Source organism: Eulemur rufifrons, chromosome 16, assembly GCF_041146395.1.
Source record: "Eulemur rufifrons isolate Redbay chromosome 16, OSU_ERuf_1, whole genome shotgun sequence".
NCBI lineage: Eukaryota > Metazoa > Chordata > Mammalia > Primates > Lemuridae > Eulemur > Eulemur rufifrons.
In genome coordinates this window covers 31,342,113-31,365,648 of record NC_090998.1, presented here as the reverse complement: position 1 = coordinate 31,365,648, position 23,536 = coordinate 31,342,113, and the positions used below count along the sequence as shown (strand labels likewise).

General features: G+C 33.2%; 1 protein-coding gene across 2 annotated transcripts in view; it reads right to left on the bottom strand.

The window, feature by feature from the left end:
- Positions 1-232: 232 nt before the first annotated feature.
- The window catches only part of LRRK2 (leucine rich repeat kinase 2), a 137,426-nt gene continuing 114,122 nt past the window's right edge, over positions 233-23,536 (bottom strand). Inside the window, exons 42-51 of one of the 2 annotated variants that reach the window (XM_069491825.1) lie at positions 19,700-19,870; positions 18,398-18,498; positions 15,450-15,644; positions 14,258-14,451; positions 12,978-13,050; positions 9,846-10,030; positions 5,976-6,128; positions 4,456-4,664; positions 2,449-2,520; positions 233-1,855 (exon numbers count right to left, since the gene is read on the bottom strand). In XM_069491825.1, the coding sequence (XP_069347926.1) occupies positions 1,734-1,855; positions 2,449-2,520; positions 4,456-4,664; positions 5,976-6,128; positions 9,846-10,030; positions 12,978-13,050; positions 14,258-14,451; positions 15,450-15,644; positions 18,398-18,498; positions 19,700-19,870 (1,475 nt within the window). In that variant the 3' untranslated portion in view covers positions 233-1,733. Of the gene's footprint in view, positions 1,856-2,448; positions 2,521-4,451; positions 4,665-5,975; positions 6,129-9,845; positions 10,031-12,977; positions 13,051-14,257; positions 14,452-15,449; positions 15,645-18,397; positions 18,499-19,699; positions 19,871-23,536 lie in introns of both variants that reach the window. The other variant, XM_069491824.1, reaches the window with a different exon arrangement.

Genomic DNA, 23,536 nt, shown 5'->3' with positions numbered 1-23,536 from the left:
ATAGAATATATCATGCCCATCAGATTTTATCCTGGAATCCTAGCAATTATCTGTATTACAGAAAATTGAATTTAAATATCCCATAGATCCTCAAGAAAAAACTTTAGTAGGCACCTTCCCATAGTAGAATGTTCCATACACAGATTAACACAAAGTTTCATATGAGATGAATAACAGACCTACATTTGAAAAGTAAAACACTATCACAAAGTTATAAAATTTATAATCATGCTTTAAAAATGTTTATTATTCCATTTGAATACAATGTTCATTTACATATTTTTCTATAATTATCTTTGGTAAAAAAAATTGCACATACAAACAAAGTAGCAATGAAAGAAATATCACTGGAACAAAGTTCCATCATGTATGAATTTTCTGTTGTTAATTACATAACAAATTAAAGGATAGGTCCCTTTGAAAAGTGGAAAATGTTTCATGGTTAAGAATTTGATTATTCTTAATATAAATAAATTTAAAGTTTTCATATAATAAAATGCCAGTTGGTTCTGAGAGTATTAAATAGTTGTCCCACAATAGAGAATTGTCTTAAATGATGAATATTGGCCAGGGCCATTGAATGTAACAAATGTGTTTTTCCTAAAGCAGAAATAACACTCAAATTATTACATAGGTACGTGGCCCTGCTACTCCTACTGTGGGAAGATATTTAAACAATTTAGTATAATTTAGAAGATTCAGCAAATATTGTTACCCATCATAGCCAAAGCTCCTTCCACCCTCAGCAGCCTGAAGAGTGTTACAAATTTGTTCTCAGGGTCTTGGTGGGGTTTGTGGAATTCTATAATTCTGAAAATAGGGTGTCTATCTGAATGATTAGGATGTATGGCATCACAACTTTAGAAAAAAGTTGAATAGAAGAATTAGAATGAAGCAGATTAGGAAAAAAGTAGTCGGTGGTCTAGCTTACCGTTGAGAATCCAGATAAAAACATTAAAATATCACTTGAAGGACTCAAAATTGTATTTACACCAATTATACAAATTTCAGAATATCCACATTCAAAGATAGAGTAGAAAAATAAGGAAAGAGAGAGCTTCTGTGCCTTTTCTAGATATGAAGACTTTGACAAGAAGTCATGTTTTTCCATCAGCCTTTTAATGGAATTTTCTTTTAGATGAAGTTGCATGAGGTGCACTGTTTGTATCAGCAACAAAGAGAACTCACACACCAACAAGGGGCTTTATTAGTGCAAGTTCATTTGACTATTTACAAGTATATATGATGGTGCATTTAAAAGCAATCTAAGAAGGAATGTATTACATGGGAAACTATCCTAATATTTTTATTCTACCTTGCAAAATCTCTAGAAAGTAAACAAGCAACAGTCTTGTATTAGCACAGAATTTAAAATAAAGTTTATCTTCATTATGGACAACAAAACAAAAATTATCCACTTTGTAAATAGTATGACTACTGAAATTAAGTACTTTATAGATTTCTTTTCATTAATTAATTCACAAAATTAATTAGGATATATAGAAATATTATATATGTATTTTAAATAGCACTTTAAAACATATTTTCACTGGTAACTATTTTTTACATATATTTAAATTAAAAATAAAACATATAAACATTCCTTCATATACACATGAGCTATTTAAAAATGTAAGTACACTTTTCATGTAAACATTTTTAAAGAAATATTTACAAGAGAAGAGAATAATTTTTCCACCCAGATTGTAAAATAAAGATTTTCAATATCCCTCTCATTCCACAGATGTTTTTTTCATTTTTTCAGCTAATTCTTTCCTTACTTCAATGTGTTTTTCTAAATTTTGTACTTCATGTGGAAGATTGAGGTCCCAAACAGTCAAGCAAGATTGTATCTCTAGAAAAACAAAAACATGAAATCATGTTTCAAAGATCCACCATAAAACATTTTTATTTCAATTCGGTTCATTTATATTTAATTGACTTAGACAAATGTATATATCAATACAGCTACAAATAATGCAATAAATTATTGCCAATTATAAAAAACTATACATGGAACATGTTTACAACACATTATAGAAACTAACTACTAAATTTCATGGAGAGTGTGAACATTTAATTGCCTGACATTTCATTTTCTAAAAGAAATAGAGCTTTTTCAAACACTGGTCAAAATTAGATCTCATATGGATATAGATAAGTTGTTTAAAAAGCTATATTTAGTTTAAACTTGAGCTAGTTCTCAATTTGTAGTGATTGATAGCTCTAGTTCATCTGAAAAAATAAATAGCTAATACTCCTAAATCACTGAAACTTAATTTTGAAAATTTATGTCTAAATTATTTACACTATAAAGAAACTACCAGTTAAAATTGCTGAAAGTATTAAATCATATGTAATATTTACTACAAATTTATAAAACACATAATATGTTATCATCATTCATATCATTGACTGTTTGGAATACAGTGTCCTATTAGACATTACCTTTTTGGTGTTGTGGGCCTTCAGTACTTTTCTGGTTGTACCCCAAAACCAGCATGACGTTTTTAAGGCTTCCTTTACCAAAACAAAATATAGGAATTTTCTGTTAAACAATATAATAAACTGGACTAAAAAAAGTACAGTTATTAATATTTTAAGAAACAAATACCTTGGAGCTAAATTTACAATTTTATTTTTAGGAGACACTTCATTTACATTAAATAAAGACCAGTAATTTTTTAAAAGTATGAAAATCTGTGATCTACTCCCTGCTGCAATTTGTAATTATGTGAGTCTGAGAAAACAGCTTAACCTTTCTGTAGAATAGGTTTTTAACATTTATACAATCCTCCCCCCAAAAGTTATAACATTAAATGAGATAATGTGTGTCAAACTGCTTGGCTACTTTAAGGCACAAATGGGAATATTTGGATGGAGAATTGGATGGGTGGATATACTGACCCTCTGTGACAAAATCATATTTTCTTCTCATTCACTGATTTATTCAACGAATAGTCATCAAAAGGCTGCTATGTATTAATACTGGGCCCTGGGCTAAGTCCCAGGAATAAAGCAGTAAACAGAAACAAGCAGATCCAACCCACATGGAGTTTATGTTCTAGTGAAGAGATTGACATTAATGAAAAAAAAAAATCATGACTATGATTAATGTTATGCAGGAGAGGTATTATGAGAGCCACAAGAGGGAACTTTGACCTAATCAGTGTTGGTTTATCTGAGGTTTTGACACATCAGCTACCATTTCAAAAAGGGTACGAGTTAACTAAGCAAGAAGGTTCACTAAGCAAAGAAAGAAACAGCACGTGCAAATCACTGAGGCAGGATAAAGCACAGTAATTAGGAGGGACTGGATGCTCATCTAGACCAGAAAGAACTGCGAGAAATTTGGTAAATGATGGAGGCCAGAGAGGTAGGGTGAAGGCAGTATGCAGCATATTGTAAACTATGTTTAAATTTATCTTTATTTTAAAATCAAACATAACCCATGGAAATTCCACTAAATTTCAGTTATGTACAACCATTTGGGTCCCAAAGTACATTCAATTTCAATAAGAGAATGTAACAACCTTGGTAGAATAAGACTAGGGAGACAACCCACTATAGACAGACCTACTACACTGCCTGTGTGGACACACATCCTGATAGCCAACGATCGTTAAGAGCATCTAATTCTAACACCTTCTGTGCAACTCTGATATCCATCAATGAAAAACAGGTGAGGGTGCATCTGATCCTCCTTAACATATTCTCGCAAAAGGAACTGATTTTTTTCATCATGGTCAAACATTTTATTACTTATTTGCTAAAGTTATATAAATTGTAGTTTTGCAGAATTAAAGCCCACAGGGATACTTTTGTAACGAACATTGTATATATGATAATATTATTATTTTCTACATTGAATTTTTATCAAATGAAGGCAGTGAAATGTATTTATACAGAAAATATATTTTGTGTGCTATCAAGATTTCTTCATATTTAAAAAAAAAGTAGGAGCAAGAACAGATATGAAAGTTTGAGTCAAACATCATGATTTTTCAATATTTGTAGATTGTAGAGTTCAGCATATGTTGCTACAAGAGTATAACTTTATTTATAGAATGAAAAACCACATGTGATTCTTTAACAAGAGTGTAAAGCCTAGACTATGATTAAACAAGCATTTGCTTTAATTTCTTTCCTCAAAAAGTAAAATATACTCAACACTATGTATTTTCCCTTTTTGCCTTTGGTATAAGGAAAAAAAATCAAGACAGACCCAGATCGAGGATTCGGCTGCAGCGATCTGCTTCTCTCCCGAGACCAAGAGCATCTACTCTCTCCATTTCTCGAACTGACCCTACTCAAACTTTATCCCAGTCCTATGTTTCATTACGTGAACTTTCAAGACACTCCAATGACAATGGAAAGTGAAAACTTAAATTCAAAATAAAGGCATATTTTGATAGTCTTCAGGAATATGAAAAACATCCACAGGAAAGAACTTGCCTAACTGTGCTGTCATCATGACTCTAACAGAATCACAGAAGTTGTAAATTATACGTATAATTCGACGAGTGGAAAGATCAAGGAGTAAAATATGGCCTCCACCAGTTCCTATCCAGAGGGCAGTGTTTTTCTGAAGGCAGAGAGTTTTCACTCTCCCAGAATAGGACATTTTGTGTTTTGATTCCTTGTTTATTTTTACCATCTTCTCCCTAGAATCATAAAGAGGATATGCATTAATAATTTTATCAGCAATTAAGAGGTAAAATAGATATGTCTACATATACACATACATAACATTTTAAATTACAAAAGCATGGCAATATACATTATGTATCATTAAAATGGTACAAAACAAATTTTGCTAAACAAAAAATGGCAAAGAGCCACATTTCTTTACTTGAATCATAAATTACCAAAAGAGAAGACCATCATGGCCCCTCAACTTCACAAAATTCTGAAACAAATAAGATGGACACAAAGCTATCTAATACAGTAAAAAGAGAATACATGTGCCCAATATAAAGAAAAAAGTTAATTTCAAAAGCTTTACATGAAATCTCAAAGTTAAAAAGGAAAATCAAATAATAGTCATTTACATGTAAAAGATATCAATACAAACTGCTGAATTTTTCCCGTGAGACAGCAAATACTCTAATTCAGGACAAAAATCAAGTGTCCAGAAATAAAAGAATCCCCATAATTTTGGAACTTCAGGAAGTAAGGGATTCTTTACCAAGTAGAACTGTTAGCCCTTCTGAACATAAACTGGGAGCCCTTCTCACAATCCAGAGAAAAACTGTAAGATGAATCTATGAAAGTAAACTTTGAAGTCTCATTTATAGATACAGCATATATTCTAAAACATTCTCCAGAGTATAATAAATCTATAAGGTAAAATCAAAATGAAACAAAGATATAAAGCAGCTAGTAGATCAGTTTGGCAATGGCCCTGTTTCTCTGCACCAGCACAGGAAAAAAAAAAAAAAAAGGTGTGCTTGATGCAGAGTCTGAGATTTGTCACTCACATGCTGTCTCAGACAAAGCACTGCACTCTCATTCTGTGGGCTTGACCCCCCTCCCCCTTAGTTGGGGCATTGCTCAGTCCAGTAGGTCCCTACCCCCCATATTTTCCTATTATTTTGTGCCTTTTTTCCCTTAGAGCAGAGAATCCTTGGGCCCATAGTCAAACGCTAAGTAGTAAAATTTGATCCTGTGACACTATTAGATCTACGGCCAGCAATGAATCCAGTATCCATTTTCAATAATGTACGATTTTTTCATTAGAGAACATTCTTTGTAAGAACCTATGCATGCCCCTATTCTTTTATTTTTCCGGAATGAAATTTGCTAGATAGCAAAAGATGGTGCTGAGAAGCATTAACAATTTTATTTCTGTATTATTTTTAATTGCCTAGGTAGAGGCAGAAAGGAAGAAAAATAAGACATAGTTCCTCCCTCTGTGAAATCTGAAGTGTAAAGACAGCTCTTTCAGGCATAAAATAAAGAACCAATAAATTTACTTTAAAAAGTGCACACAGTCTATTAGTTCGCAGAGTTTTTCCGTTTTCTTATCCCACACTTCCACAATAGGGCTGTTTTTCTTAGCAATATACAGAGCAGTGTCTACCACCACTGCTATGATGTTGGAATCACTGAAAGCTGAGTAAGAAAACCTAGAAAGAAAAAAAAGGAACATCACCATTATTTTTTTTTTAAATTTCTACATGCAATACAACCTTATATATATAGTTCTTAATGCATATAAAAATTAATAGTATTTTGAAAAATAAACACGCTAGACTATTGCAATTATTTCATATTCTCCTCTAAACATTCTTCATTAAATATATAACATACTTTGGTACTTTGTTTCCTTTTTGTTACTTTATATTGATTTCCTTTGATAATAAAATAAATTAAAGATTACGAGTAATGTTTATTTCTGGTTTTAATTTTAATTTCAATTCTATCTGGTTCTTTGTAGAATTTTATACTGTATCTTAATTTCTAAAAGAAATATCATCATAATAGCTGTAACTTTTGAATGTTGCATGAATGCTTGGAAAATTAAGGGTTAGTCTTTTACGCCTAGAGTTATAAAACATAAGATATTGACATAAAATTTAGTTGCAGTGTCTTCAAATGTTAAAGCAAGGCATACCTGTGCATCAACACAAGCCAGTCCAGTTATAAGAAAACAATTCACATTATCCCAACATAAGTAGAAAGGAAACTGTTTGCCATTCCCCCTGACTTTGAAAATAAAGAAAAATTACAAACATTTTTAAATATCTCCCTTACAAGCTAAGATATTTGACAATGTACACGTTTCACAAACAGCCCTGATGGCATGGCAAACAAATACTTAGCCTTTGAGGCTTAACTGAAATGTCAACTCCTTTGGAATTCTTCCCTGACCTATCAAAATAGATGGACTATTGCCTTTCCTCCACCCATGTAGCTGTGGTATTATAGACATTATTAAATATAAAATTTTACTTATTAGTGTATCCCTCACACTAGACCATAAGTGTAATTTCTTAAGGACAAGAACCATGTCTTTTCTGTATACCTCTGACCCAGTAGAGTTATCATAGGTAAGTAAGTACCTTTGATATACCAGGCAGTTTGTTAAGCAGGTGGCTGAAGGATGGATAGAGGAAGAACAAACTAATAGGATGAACAAGCAACCAGGAAAAAGTAGAAATGGTTAAAATTTCAATTAACTCAGATAGATGACAAGAAAATACCACAGGGATACAACAATCATTAGTATGTAGTAGAGTAGGAAGATTTTTTTTTCCTCTACTTTTTTTTCTATTCTAGCAAGGGAGATGAAAATACAATGTGTTGCCAGAGCCACCATGCTTTCAGTAATTCCTTCCTGGGTGTTTGCTATAGTTAATAGATGATAGTTCCAATTAGCACAAATTTTTGCATAGAGTTTTAAAATTTATGAAATACTTTTGTGTGTCATCCTGTTTGATCCTTGATTTTAAAACCTAAAATATGACAAATCTCAATGTTTGTTAATTATAGAAAGAAAGGTTGACAAATGCTAATTTGCCCAAGGCCACATGACTAACATGTTGCAGACCCAAGACTCAAAAGGCCTGTGGAGTCTTCTGGCTCAAAGACAGTCATCTTCCACCATTCAACATGGCTCTCAGTCAGAGTATTGATGATGATGAAGCAGCCCCGATCAGTGATGTGCCGTCTGCTTAAGCGGGGAAGAGACCAACGTGACAGGAGACACTTTTTTGGAAGAGAGAAAATACTTCCAGGCGTTTATGAAACTGGGTTGTCATCTCTTCTGGGAGATAAACAGCTCTGAGGGCCTGATATTTAAAGATGTTCTTCTCTGGTAAAGCATCTATACTTCAAATCTTATATGGAATTTTAAGGAGTTGATTGATACCCATAATCCCATAAAAAGCTGTGTGAAATAAAAGAACTGGAGGCTCTTTCTTTTTAGAAGTTCTCAGACTTGTATAGTTGGGTTAAAAGAGGAAAGTACAGAAAGAGAATGAGTTCATCCAAATATTGACTCCATGCTTATAAACAAATTTGTAAACACAACAGAAAATAAAAATCCTCATCCATGAGAATTTATAACATATTGCAGTGTATCTTAACCCTGACTACACTTTAGAGCTTGGGGTGGGGGGGGGGAGGGGGGACTGAAGCTGGGGCCCCATCTCAGGTGTAACTTGTCTGACTTAATTGGTCTGAGGTGGGGCCCAGGCATCAGATTATTTTCAGCTACCTAGCGGTTTCTAACGCACAGCCAATGTTGAGAACCAGTAGAACTAGTGGTATTAAGAAACTATTTGTTAAAATACAATTATAAAAATACTATAGCTGTTGAGAAGGGAAACAACTGCAACAGAAGCGTGAATACAAGGCACCTCACCTGCATAGATGGGATTGGGGACAGTCATTCAGAGGAAGTGGCATTTGGACTAAAACAGACAGGGAGCATAACAGGGATCCAAGCAAAGAGAATACCACATTCCAAGGCTGGGGGTAAAAGGAGCAGGCTGTCTTTGAGCAGTGAGACAATTTCAATTTGGCTAAAGCACAGAAGGCAAGGAGGTTGCAAAATAGTAATCTAGAGAGGTGAGCAAGGACTGAATTATGAAGGGCCTTGTAGACTACCATAAGGAATTTGGACTTCATGCAAAGAATAATGGGATGCCACTGAAGGGTTTTCAGCAGAATAGCACCAGATTGATTTGCATTGTAGAAGGGTCCTCCATCTGCAATGCAGAAAACAGACTAAAGAGAGTGTAATCAGAGGTTGACAACTGGAGGGAAAGGTGCTGTGGTTAACACAACTGTAGATGGTGGATGGCAGTCTGGCCATGGCAGGAGTGCTGGGAACAGTGAGAAGAAAGAAGGATTTGACAGACAATTAGTAGAGTCGAGTGGATCAGAAGAGCAAAGGACAAATGAATTAAAGATTACTCCCAAGTTTCAATCTTGGGCGACTAGATGGATATTGAGAAACTAGCATAATTTGCTGAGACAGGGATTTGTGACTCTAAGCTAATAGTAATCATAATAGCTAACACTTATTGATAACTTACTAGGTGCTGGTCAATTATGTTAAGCTCCTTATATTCATTTTCTTATTTATTATTCCAAATATCCCTTTGAGATAGAGTATATTACAATCTTCAGCCAAGAGAGAGCTGAAGATTCCAAAAGTTCTTGCCCACATTCACAAAACCAATAAATGGCAAAGCCAATATCTGAACTACGATTTATGCTCTTATCCACCATCTTATACTGCTTATCACTGAGGAACATAATAAATAAGAATGAACTGCAATGATCTGGTTAAAATACAATTTTAAAATTGAAACAACAAATTGGGATGAGGTTTATACTTTATTTCATTTTTGTTTGAAATGGTATCACTAACTTGGCTATAGAGTGGACATCTGTACAATTATCCACCTAGAAAGAACTTTATTCCTGCAGTATATGTTTACTACAATGAATACTTAATAGAAATTATCCAAAACCGCACATGTAAAATCCATGGATTTAGTAAAATACTGAGTTGAATGCCTTCCAATTCCATATGTCTAATTTGAAACAGGGATAATAAAATTGCTAAAAATTTATATTGATAAATACTTATTAAGATTATAATAGGTTTACTTATTTTAGTCCAATAGTGTCTCGGCTGGGTGATTTTTTTCAATGTCCCTCTGCTTTCCGAAATTTTCTAAAGTTTCTATAATGAATGTTTAATTTCATAATATAAAAATGAATTACCCATCTTAAAAGAACTTTATTATGAAATCAACGCATTGACATGAATATAAAGAATAAACATAAACAAAATGGCAAATTAGTTGTGCAGGCAGAAAATAACTTACAGCTGACTTGTCCTTGTCTCAATGAGCTTCTGAATGGTGAAATCATTAGAAAATGAGAAAATCTTTGTGCCACATCCTCCCCACATTATGTTTTTTTCAGTGGAATTTGTGGATTCACTCAAACACATCAGTGGAGTGCTGACATCTCCCACATTTAGTATCTTCAAAGGAGCAGCTCCTTTAAACTTTGTCAAAAAGAAAAAACACACTCAGCAAATTGAGTATCTGCAGAATGAAACATACACTCTGTGCTTTCAAAAAACTATTTTCCATCTTAAATAATTGGAGATATTAAAATAAAAATTCAGATACACTTTTCAAAGTTTCTATAAAAACAAGATTCAATTAAAGTAGTATTCAGATGGAAGGCCTAGCCAGAGCAATCAGGAAAGAGAAAGAAATAAAAGGCATCCAAACTGGAAAAGAGGAAGTTAAATTGTCCCTCTTTGTAGATGACATGACCTTATATTTAGAAAAACCTAAAGATTCCAAGCAAAAAACTCTTTCTTCTGATAAACAAGTTCAGTAAAGTTGTAGGATACAAAACCAACATACAAAAATCATTAGTGTGTCTATACACCAATAAAGAACTAGCTGAAAGATAAGAAAGCAATCGCATTTACAATAGTTACAAAAATAAAATAAAATATCTAGGAATAAATTTAACCAAGGAGGTGAAAGATCTCTACAAGGGAAACTACAAAACACTGTTAAAAAAATTGAAGAGGACACAAACAAACGGAAAGACATCCATGCTTATGGATTGGAAGAATTATTATGGTTAAAATGACCATACTACCCAAAGTAATCTACAGATTCAACAACACAATCTCTCTGAAAATGTCAATGATATTTTTCATGGAAATAGAAAAAAAATTCTAAAATTTATATGAAACCAAAAAAGAGCCCACATAGCCAAAATAAAACTGAGCAAAAAGAATAAAGCTGGAAGCATCACACTCCCTGACTTCAAAATATATTACAAGGCTATAGTAACCAAAACAGCATGGTATTTCTATAAAAACTGACACATAGACCGATGGAACACAATAGAGAACCTAGAAATAAACCCCCATATTTACAGCCAACTGATTTTTGACAAAGACATCAAAAACATACACTGGAGAAAAAACATCCCCTTCAATATATTGTGCTGGGAAAACTGGATATCCATATGCAAAAGAATGAAATTAGACCCCTCTTTTCTCACCATATATAAAAATCAACCCAAGATGGAAAAAGACTTAAATGTAAAACTAAAAGACTTAAATGTAACTATGATACTACTAGGAAAAAAAAAAAAACAGGAAACACATTTCAGGACTTTGGTCTAGGCAAAAATTTTATGGCTAAGACCCCAAAGCACAGACAACAAAAACAAAAATAGACAAATGGGACTGCATTAAACTAAAAAGCTTCTGCACAAGAAAGGAAACAATCAACAGAGTGAAAAGACAACCTGAATGGGAGAAAATATTTTCCAACTATTCATCCAATAAGGGCCTAATATCCAGAACATACAAGGAACTCAAAAAACTCAACAGAAAAAGAAATCCCATTAAAAAGTGGGCAAAGGATCTAAACAGACATTTCTCAAAGGAAGACACACAAATGGCTGACAGGTATATGAAAAAATGCTCCATATCACCAATCATCAGGGGAAAGCAAATCAAAACCACAATGAGATATCATCTTACCCCAGTTAGAATGGCTATAATCAAAAAGAAAAGAAAAAAAAAATAACATGCTGGCAAAGATGCAGAGAAGAGAACTCTCATCCACTGTTAGTAGGAATGTAAATTAGTACAGCCACTATAGAAAACAGTCTGAAGATTTCTCAAAAGACTAAAAATAGAACTACCATATAATCCAGCAATCCCACTATTGGGTATTTATCCAAAGGAAAGGAAATCAGTGTATCAAGGGGATACCTGAATCCACATGTTTACTGCAGCTCTAGTCACAATAGGAATAATATGGAATCAACCTAAATACCCATCAGTGAATAAAGAAAACAAGGTATATTTCCACAATGGAATTTATTCATCCATAAGAAAGAATGAAATTCTATCACTGCAGCAACATGGATGGAACTGGAGGCCACTATGTTAAGCAACATAAGCCAGGCACCGAAAGACAAATATCACATGTACTCACTCATATGTGGGAGCTAAAAAAAACTTATCTCATCGAGGTAGAGAGTAGAATGACAGTTACCAGAAGCTAGGAAGGATGTGGGTGTGGAGGGGAGGAGGATGAAGAGAGGGTGGTTAATGGGTACAAACACACAGTTTGATAGAGGAATAAGTTCTAATATTCAATAGTAGAGTAGGGTGACTATAATTAAAAACAATGTATTGTACATTTCAAAATAGCTAGGAGAGGACTTGAAATGTTCTCAACACATAAAAATAATAAATACTCATGGGGATAGATATTCTAAATACCCTGACTTGATCATTATACATTCTATGCCTGTAACAAACATTTGTAAGTGGTGTTCAAAAGATTATCCTTATAACCAATTTCTTCTCTTTTCCATGCGAAAATTATATAAGAAATAACCTAAGAATTATGCTCTACCTCTCTGTCTCTCATTAGATAAATAACCTTTTTGGTAACAAGGTGTATGAATGAACAGATTCATGCTCCTTCAATCAAAGTTGAATGAATAGTTGGAACTAAAGATAAATGGATGGATGAAGGAATAAATGCTTTAATGGCTAAATGAGAATTTCAAGAACAGAAAATTAATTAATTTCTTCAATGTTTAAAAAACAGTTAATGGAAAGCCAGATTGAAAACTTCATTATCTTTTGTTTCTTTCACAATATATCTATAAGGAATCATCTGTCTCACTCACGTACAAATGGAATTATCTCCATTACTAACATTAGAAATCAGATTTCATTTATCATTTTATTCCTAAGTCCTTCATATAAAACATACAGTCAACAGCAAGTATTTTCAGAGTACCTACTGTATACAAGACTTTATGAAGCAATAGAAAAATAAAAAGCAGGATTTATGATTCTTGCTCTCAGGGAGCTTATAATCACCTAAGAGAGGAATGAGATATACAACACAAAGGAGTTAAAATAAATTTTGATGTAGAATGCATTCAACATTTACCTTAACAGTCTTATCTTCAAAAATTGCTAAATTGCCATCAGCAGTTCCCACCAAAAGAAAATTTTTTTGCTTGCTAAAAGGCAAAATGTCAAAATTGTTACAAAAAAGAACATTTACATTGACTAAGACAGCCTTAGAGTTATCCCCAGCTTAACTAAGCTTTAGACAGGTTTCTTCTCAACTGTAGACTCCTGGGCTCCATCTTCTTAGAGTATTTGCTTCAGAAGACCTCCAATTATAAATTCTTTCTCTGCCGCTTTAAGATGTAAACCTTTTCCCAGCCTCTTTCCAGTTTTAAAGTGCAGGAATGTCTTTCCCTAGGACATAGGTGCCATCCCTTTGAAATGTAATTATCAAAAAAGATAGTGGCCCTATCTCCCAATCTCTGTCGGAGGGTAGGAGCCCACCTTAAGCAAGGGACAATTAGCAAACACAGATGGCCTAATCACATTGACAATCTTCCTCCCCCACACCCCCACAGTATCCTCCAGTACTCTTCCACTAGCTCATCCCTGTGCTTAAAACTCTCCGACCTTTTGTCTCAGTGGAGTTTAGTTTGATCTCCCCTGCCCCCATTGTGATAGTCTTGAATAAAGTCTTCCTTCCCTGTTCAACTTCATCCATTAAAAAATTTTTTTAAATATCCAAATAATTTCAACTCCAAAACTTCCAGTGGAAGTTATATTTCAGGTATCAAAAATGGGCTTCACATTCTGCCATTTTGTTAACATTTCTTTGGGAGAAGAACCCTGCAACTGATGAGGGCTAAGTCATTTTGACTTATTAACAATTTATGGATTCATTTATTTAATTTTTTTCCAATTAGGTAGTTAGATAACCGATATACTTAAGCCTGGCACATAATAGCTTTTGAGATTTTATATGTATATATACACACACATATATTAATATATGTATATACACACATATATATGCATTCAAAGAAAGAATGAATGAGAATTCATCTTTGACGAGACCCTACAAGGGTACACTGACGTGAGAAGTGAAGAGATACAGCCGCAGCTGAGGCAATACCAGGAACAAGGCTAGTGGGCCTAAGAATTAGGTTGACAATTATTTTATAAGTGCCTCAGCTAGATCTGTATAAAGAAAAGTAACAAATATCTCTGTGGCCTTCCACAATTCCCTTTAATGTATGCAAACCAATGGAAATAGGTTAAAAATGAGCAATCTTAGATGATGCAATAACAATTTTTCACACAATTAAGTCATCTAAAAGGTACGTAATTTTCCCACAATGTTCAAATGTACTACCATACCTTTGCTTGGAAAAGGAATTGGAATACAAACAAGTAACGGAATCGGTCATCCTTTCGAGCATATGTCTCTTTTTCCCATCTTCAGTGTTGATGACCAGGAGATTACCAGACTGTGTCCCACACACAATCCAGCTTTCCTTTTCAACAGGAAGATGTACCAAGGCTAAGCACAATATTCTACTATCAGTAACTTCCTGTTAGGAAAAGAAAATACACTCAAAACGACTTGGTTTAAGCTTATGTAACTGGAACTTCTATAAAATGAAAATATTCTGCTATCCAATATACTTAATTTTATTTTCTTGCACTTTTATTAATAAAAACAATACCAATGTTATTTTCAAAAATAAATGAGTTAACTGGCAAATAAGATTTGCCTATCAAGAATGCATCTAAAACGAAAATGAAAAATTGAAAATTATTTCTCAGTATCAATTTTCATTCCATCAAGACCATTTAAGAGGATTGTTCAATCTTAAGAATGTTTAGGCACAACATTTATTTAAGGCAACAGTCAAAATACTAGGTTATTTTTCAAGTCTAGAAATTCATCTTACATTTGCCAATACAATTGATTGATCCATCTTGTAGGAGCCACGCCCAGATCCCCTTTCTCCCTCAGGTGTGCCATCCCCTAGCTGCCCTGAGTACTGGCTGCCAACAGCTCAGGGCTGCACTCTTCACCACAGAATGTCCTCAGCCAAAGAGAGGTGGCTTGCCCAGAAGTGTCCTGCAAGTTACCCCACACCCACTGCTGGGCAGAGTGCCTCCAATGACTGACTGGTATGTGAGAATGAAAGACTGACCCCCTTGCCTCGTATTCTGTGGCGCTTTTCACACTCCAGAGCTACTCATAGGTAAGACTGAGGCAACATCTTACTGAGCTTCTTTTTTCTTCCCCCCTTTCTGGCTTCCTTTTCTTCCTTCCAAGTTTCACCTCTCCTTAAATCACTTGTACAAGATTACCTGTCTCAGACTCTGTTTCCGGAGACCCTACCCTAAGACACATATATACTGTGATTTTGAAACAAAAACACTGACTGTGCATACTCTTGTTCTAACATAAAGCTAATTTAATAATACTTCTATATTGGCTCTTATTTAAGTTCTTCCTGAGTAATGTTTAACTAGCTTATGCTTTAAATCATCCACAAAATAAGTGTTCTAAAATTTAAAGAGTACTCAGATTTACCTCAGAAGTGTGTCCTTCAGTATTTAAATCAAGAAACAAGAGCTGTCCTTTGTCAGTGTGGCCACAGCCCAGCCAAATGCTCGAATTCTTGCTGTTATGATGGGTAGCAACCATGCATTCAACAGTGAAGTTTTTAGGTATTAAAATGCGTCTCATCAGACAGATTAACTCTGCTGAATTCAAAAGGTCAAAGACCTGAGAAAGTTTAAAAATAACAAAACAATATTTATCAAATTAACACATTTCCCTTGAAAGATAATATAGATCTAAACGATATAGCTCTATCAAGCAAAACCTAAATATGTTAAACTGTGACTCACCGATCATCAAGATTAATAATCCAAACTACAGATCCAATTAAATTAAAAAACTAATATGTATTTTTAAGCAGTGCATGATAGATAATCTTTTGTATGTATGCTATTTTTTTTTAACTTGAAAAGGAAAGACTATCTCAAAAGTGTCAAATGGACAGAATTTTAGCACAGCTAGGACTTACTCTTCACTCAATTCTATACTGCAGAGCCACAGCAAGGAGGAGAAAAGTCATTGGGACAACAATAGAGTCGAGCTCCTACCAGTTGGAAGGAATGGAAATTTTAATCTTTGGTAACTAAATTTTCTATTCAATTTCTATTCATTTTTCTATTCCATTCATTTTTATGTTTTTCCTTCAGACAACAGAGATCTGGAGAGACAGTGTGATGGCACTCTAAGAAAACAGAATCAGGAATCAGGAAACTGGGATTAGTGGCATGACATGCCACTTGCCTGTCACTGCTGAGACCTGAGAAATCTCCTTATTCTCTTCATGCTTCATCTAATAAAGGTGATGAGTTTACCTGTTCTGTCCAGTATATGCTGCATTTTAAAGATAAAATAGGCATGTCTAAGCTTTTTAATACAGTCATGTACTGTAAAAAACACAAGGTTGATATGTATTCTATAAAAGATAGGTGATATATAGTTAAAAATGGAAGGAAGAAAAACTAAAATAATAATTAAGTTATGGAAAATTTTACTATGATAAAACATAAAAAGGTCATGTGACTAACACTGTGGTAATCTCCATTAAAACACAAGTAAGCCAAATAGCCAGGAAAATTATGATATTTGATAAAGTCAGCATAGTTGTCATCAGCTGTTTTTTATTAGGAAATTTAAACTCGAACACAACCTTCTCAGTGAACTATGATACAAAATCAGGATCTTACAACATAAAGACAGCCTCTACCTATTAAAATGTGTAGCAATTTAAAACATAGCAAGAGTTCTCTTGCAGATAATATGGTGGAAGAGGTTACCTGGGCAACCCTTCTAGCTAAACAAATTTAAAATGATGAATAAATTTTTAAAGAAACAACAATGTACTAAAAACACTGAATATCTGACAACACCATAAGGAATGATCAGGCCAAAATTGTAGCGAGAGACAAAAAACAGAGAGGTCAGTTGAACCCTAAAGCAAGATTTGTCCTGAAGGGATTTGTCTACCGAGTCAAAATTAATGTGTAGTTTTGAATGTTTTGTGGGGCTTGTGGGAGAGAAGGTAGAACCTGCCCAGTGACATTCAGCATAATTGAGAACCGGAAATGAACCTGTCCACATTCCCACCTTCGCTGGTGTCTAAGGAAAATTGCTTTGGGACTGTGCAGAGAGAAGGGGAGGAAGAGCAAAAGGACCCTGAAAAATTGCTATTCTCATGCTTGCTTTCAAGAAGATTCATAGACCAGATTCACATCAGATGGGCGGTTAAAAGAAAAAAATTCTCAAGCCAGGAATCAAGTTTAAAGCAATCTGCAGCAAGAAAATCAAGCAAAAGATATACAAGACCTATATTGTAGAATTATAATACTTTATCAAAAGACACTTAAGAAGACCTAAGTAGATGGAGATACAGCCCACATTCAAGAATGGAAAGACTTGATATCATAAAGGTAGTATCCTGCTCAAATTGTCTTCAGATTCAATGCAAATTCAAACCAAAACACAATGTAGTTCGTCATAGATTTGAAAAAGTGGTTTTCACTTTATAAAGAAAAACTAAGCCTAAGAATAGTCAAAACATTCCTAGATGAGAAAAATAATCAAGGAAAGGGGGCTTTTATAAAGCTACAAGAATTAAAACAGAGTAATATCGGAGGAAGAACAGATAGGTTGACCAGAGGAAGAGAATGTATCTGTGGACATGTACGTGTATCTTTGATAAATTACTAAATAGGCACATCAGATCAATGGATAAAAGAGGAGAATCTATTTCATAAATGAAGGTGCAAAAATTGGTGGTCCATATGAAAAAGGTAAATTGGATTCAGAAAAAAATGTCAATTCCAGATGCATTAAGAACTTAAATGTCAAAAGCAAAACTTTGGAATTTTTGAAGAAACCATAGGGAAATATTTTTGTGATTCTATGTGAAAGGATTCCTTAAAATAGGACCTGAAAAATAATAACTATAAAAAATAAGCACTGTTAAATTTATCTATATTAAAATTAAGAAATTCTGTTCATCACAGGGCACCCTACAGGAAATAAAAATGGCAAGCCACAAACTCAGAAAAGAAATTTGCAACATATATAACCAGCAAAGGATTAATATACGATATATAAAGAATGCCTTTTTCTTATTTGACTTGTAGACAAATTACCCAATAAAAAATGGCAAAATAATGAACACACATTTCAAAGAAGAGGAGACATATATATGACCCAATCAGCAAGAAGCAGATGGGGGTTTCTGGGGTGTTGACAATGTTCTTTTTCTGTACCTGAGATTGTGGGACTTATAGGAGTTTTGCCTTATAACTCTTTTTAACTCTGTGTGTGTGTTTATTTATGTATTTTAGTACATATAATTGAAGATTATATAGTAACATATATATGTATGTGTGTGTGTATATATATGATGTTCTATACAAAATATTAACAAATTTTCACTGTAAGAATACCTGGGCAGAAGTAGGCCTTTCTTGAGGATTTTCTTTCAAACACATTTTAATTAACTTCTCAACCGTGGGCCATGGGGCACAACCATATTCTTTAACTGGATCTAGAACATCAAAAAGCATATCATGCTGGAACACTAAACAAATCAGTACAGTTATATTTCCCCTCAATGTATATGAGAGGTCCAGATATTGCAAATGAAAATATTAATCACCATAATCCCATATTTATTCTGAATTTACTTATCATAAAATTAAAGCTAATTTTGTTAACTTGACCTCCACTACACTCATCAAAAAAAAAGCCAGACACCAATTTAATAAAATAATTGATTTTCATTCCATACTTGCATTTTATACAGACTTTGCAAACACTTTTGCTCATAAAATAATTAGTCTCACATGGAAATAAGTTTTATTTTAATACTAAGAGTAAAGAAGCATTTAATCCTCATATTCGCAGAGTGGGTTTGTGTACATCTGTTTTTATAAGAGGTATGCCATTCTTCTAGTCGGTACAGAATAGAGACCTGGATACTTTCACTGGACAAACTAATTAGTAAAATAAGAGAAATGACCTAGATTGTATCTAAGGTTTATCCAAATAATAACAAATTTCCTCTTGCCAGGGCCTTTAAAGGTCACCCAAAAGGAGATAAAGCTATATTCCCTGTATCTGGCACATAGTGTACACTCAAAAATATTTCTTGAATGAAAGGCAAAGCAGAAAATATGAAAAACAGCTAAATAACTTTAAAAGAGTACTTTGTAGTGGGAACTAAAGTAATGGTTAAGGAATGAATGACAAAGCCCTAAAATATCTTGAAAGCATTTGACACCATTCAAAATGAGATTTGGTCTTGTTAAATACTCATTTGCCAATTCTTATTAATATTTACTACTAAAAATTATTATAAATATTTCAAGCTTTCATTCCTGCATAGAAATTATTTTACTCCAAGAAACTGAAAACACTCCAGGCTAATGGGCACATAGTAATTCTTTACGAAAACTAGAAGTCACCAAATCTGAGGTTCTAACAGCAATTCCCTTCTCTGAGTATTCTTCTAAATATAATACCAAACACACCAATATTACTTTGGGATTTTTTTTAAAAGTCTAAAACTGCTACTTTTTTCATGTGATTTTTATTCATGTATCACAGGATTTAAGAATATTCATTCATGAAGCAAAAAATTATCAGTTGTTTAATGAATTAAGTAAACAACAACAATTAAATAACTTGAAAATGAAGCTGCTGACACTAAGGAAAAAAATCTTTATTGTAGATAAAATAGAACTTACCAGGTAATTTTCCTTGTATTGCTAACTCATCAAACTCGTTTGGAAACTTCAAACCCTCTACTATTCTACATCCAGTTGTTAAAATGTCATAGAGTAGTAGACCAAATGAATAAACATCAGCCTGTTGGTTATAAATGACATTTCCTCTGGCAACTTCAGGTGCACGAAACCCTGAAAGTAAGCAGATATAATAATAAATATGTCCAACACTAGGGCCTATACATCCAAGGACACATATACTTAGGCTATATGCCAAATAAGAGAGTCAGAGAGATGACTTCTAAACCAGGCCATGTCACTTCTATTAATACAATGAGACATCTTGATCAAGTCAATTAATTGCTCTGTGCCAGGACATTTCACTCCAAGGTCAATCTGGAAAGATAATAAGATCCTTTAATCTTTATTGCAAGATCTTATAACTCTATTCTAAGATCGTTAATCTTCAATAAGATTACCTTGAAGGATAACAAGGATAACCATTCATAAAATATTAAGTAGTGTTCCATAATTAAAGAAATAAAGCCTAATAGAAAAAAAATCTGTATCATTTTTCTCATTCCTAATAATAACTATTCCCAAAGCAGTGTTTTTAAAAGAGAGGGGTAAAGAGAATAGAGATTTCTAGACTTCACTCCAAGTCACTTTAACCTGATTAAAATTCCAACGCCTTCATTATTTCCAAAACTTGTGACTCTGCTCCTTCTAACCAATGAAAACATAAAAATAATAGCCACAACTAAAACAAATAAAAGCCCTCTCTGTCAAGTTCATACCTGAAATTCTTTGAAAGGGAAATAAACCTTTCATTCCACAAGAAGGATAAATCATTTTTAAGTTCTTCAGAAAAAAAGAGTAATTTCAACACTATTAATAGTAAAAACATAAACAGTCTAAGGAAATTCAACCATAAAAGGGAAATGGTTAAACAATGTATACTATGCAGTAACTTAAAAATCATTGTTTAATCATGTTTCATAAATAAAAATAAAATGTAGGCTATAACTGGATAGACAGAAAGTTATCAAATATGTGAAAAAAAACAACTGAATTAATTTTCTTAGCTGTGATAATGCTATTGTGATTATGTAAATGAACATATTTATTCAATATGTTTAGAGATGACATGACATAATGTCTGCAACTTAATTTCACACATTCATATTCATATGCAAAGAACGCAAGAGAGAGAACAAGTACGGCCAAAAGTTAATAATCAATGAATGGGTAGGGTGTATGAGTGTATATCGTATTATTCTTCCAACTCTTCTGCAGGCTTAAATATTTTCAACATAAAAAGTTCATGGGAATATATGTAATTAAAGAATAAAAAGAAATATATCCAAATATAATAATGATTACTCTTTGTGCTGATAGTATGTATATATTACATCCTCTTTTTTTTTAATTTCCAAATTTTTTACAATGACCATATGTGATTGTTATAATAATTTAAATATGCAGCTAGAAAAATATAACAAAGTACAAATTCATAGCCTTCAAAGAGTAAATGACTGAATGTGGGAACAATTCTATTTGACAGAGAGAGTCTACCAGCAAAAGTTCTAACATTCCCCTCACTCTTTTTCTATATATATGTATAATGTATATAAATATAATATTGTATATATGATAATATATCAATATAATTACATGTAATCATTTATTATTAGTGTAATTTACATATTATGTTAAGTTACAAACACAATCTTTTGGTCCTAAATATATTATGCATTTCCTTAGAATAAGGACATTTTCCTACATCATCATGATACCATCCTCATACCTTAAGCTAAAGAGTTGTGTAAGTAATTAAGATAGTTCTAAAACATATCCCGAATAAAATGTACCTGTGACATAATGTAAACAAATCATAACAGCTCCTAATTCATATCACTCTAGCATTTTACTGACACACCTTATTGAACATTTCATTTGATAGGCACAAGAATCACCTGGGGTAGACAGATAAGGACTTTCCATTTTACAAATGACATAATCCTTTCAGAAATGCATGTATTTTCCTGAGGCCATACAGATAATGAATGGCAAAGTCAAAAGCACTTAAAAATAATGAGCTAGCCACACATTAACTAGTTCATTAACAATCTTTATGCTCACCTTCTTAGAATTTAAAAGGGATTTGGGAGACATTTAAGTCTTGACTACATAATTATTATTCACTCAACACAGTTACTGGGTATGTATCATATCAAGATATTATTCAAAAACTATTAAAATGTTCAGTATTTTTTTCTTGATAAATTCACTGCTAGAAACAGAATTTGGAATCGCTGGATTTGGGAGCAGCAAAAGACTCTAGGGTCACTTAGTCTAATTTCTAAATTCTCATCCAATGCACATATCCTTTTATAATAGTTTTTACCCATCTAGGCATCAATCTACAGATGTTAGCGCTGTGCAGGAGGTTGGAATTTTTTTTCACAATGAGTCAGAGGACACTTAGGTAGACAACTATGAAGATACGAAAAGAAATATTTACTTCAATAAAGAAATGCTTTTAACTTTATATTCCTCCTTTCAAAATAAATATGTTCACTGATGAGAACAAAATATTATTTATATATTCAAAAAGTACCAGAATTATAATATGATACTCTTCTAAATCCTTCATTAAATTCATCCAACGAATCTCTAGTGTTCTTGATTGCACTAACAATTTCTTGATGAACACCACGCTGCTACTAAGTGGTACAGCCAGTTTGGAACTAGGTAAATGTTAAATAAATTGTTGCCAAATGCATAAATAAATGAATAAAAAATAAGTATAATTTCCCCTTGGAGAATTATCATAACAATTACCATGTTAAAATACTTGGGAAAATATGATTCATTGTCTAAAAATTATTTTTAGAAATAATTTTTCAGAGAAGCCTGCATTTTAACAAACGCAGTGAGTAAACAAAGAAAAGATCCATAGATCAAGAAAATTAGAAATTTGTTCATTATGTCTTTGTACATATCACATTGTCAACAGAAACATGTATTTTATTTCTTTTTTACTTTCAGAGAAGTATGAGTAGAGTGTGTTTTATAATCTCCACCAGGTGATAGTGCATATGCAGTGAGTAACATTTCATTTACCCAAAAACGGTTGTATTTATATAGGCCTTGACAGCTAAAGCCACCAGTCAGCATTCATCTCAGTTAACAGTACAACTGTCACAGGACCCAGAATTATAATAACAGTCACTCCCAACAGGATATGATGTAAATATATCCATGTGACTGAGTTGAAGTTAAACTCTCCAAGTTATTTAAAGTTGAAACTATCCATACCATATTTACTTCCAAAATGTAGACAGACACCACACCATAGTCCTTGTCAATGACTGCATTGTTTCTGTCTTTGCATCCCCAGCTGGCCCAGGCTGCTTGGGTTAATATCTTGTTCTGCCCTATAGACATTTTGAACACTCCCTAAGCTTTTGTCTCCTTACTCTATAAACGAGAAATATTAACAAGATCAATGTCAGCGGGTCATAAGGACTAAGTGGTATAATCAACCCGTGGAAATACCAGACACATTGTTCGTGCTCTAGAAAGGTTTGTTCCTATCACTGTCCTCTCTCCGAGACAAATGTAATTAACCCACACTCACAGGCCCACACTGGAGTATGGGCTAATATATTAAATTAAAATGCACCAAAAAATTTAACAAACACATGGTCTTTTAGTTCCTCTAGAAGCTTCCATGTTAAAAGATATGACATTAACAGGAATATCCATTAAAAGGAAAAGACATGGAGATAACAAATCATATGAGAGAGAACTATTTTCTTCCCAAACAGAATTGCTTGGGACAAAAAAAAAGTT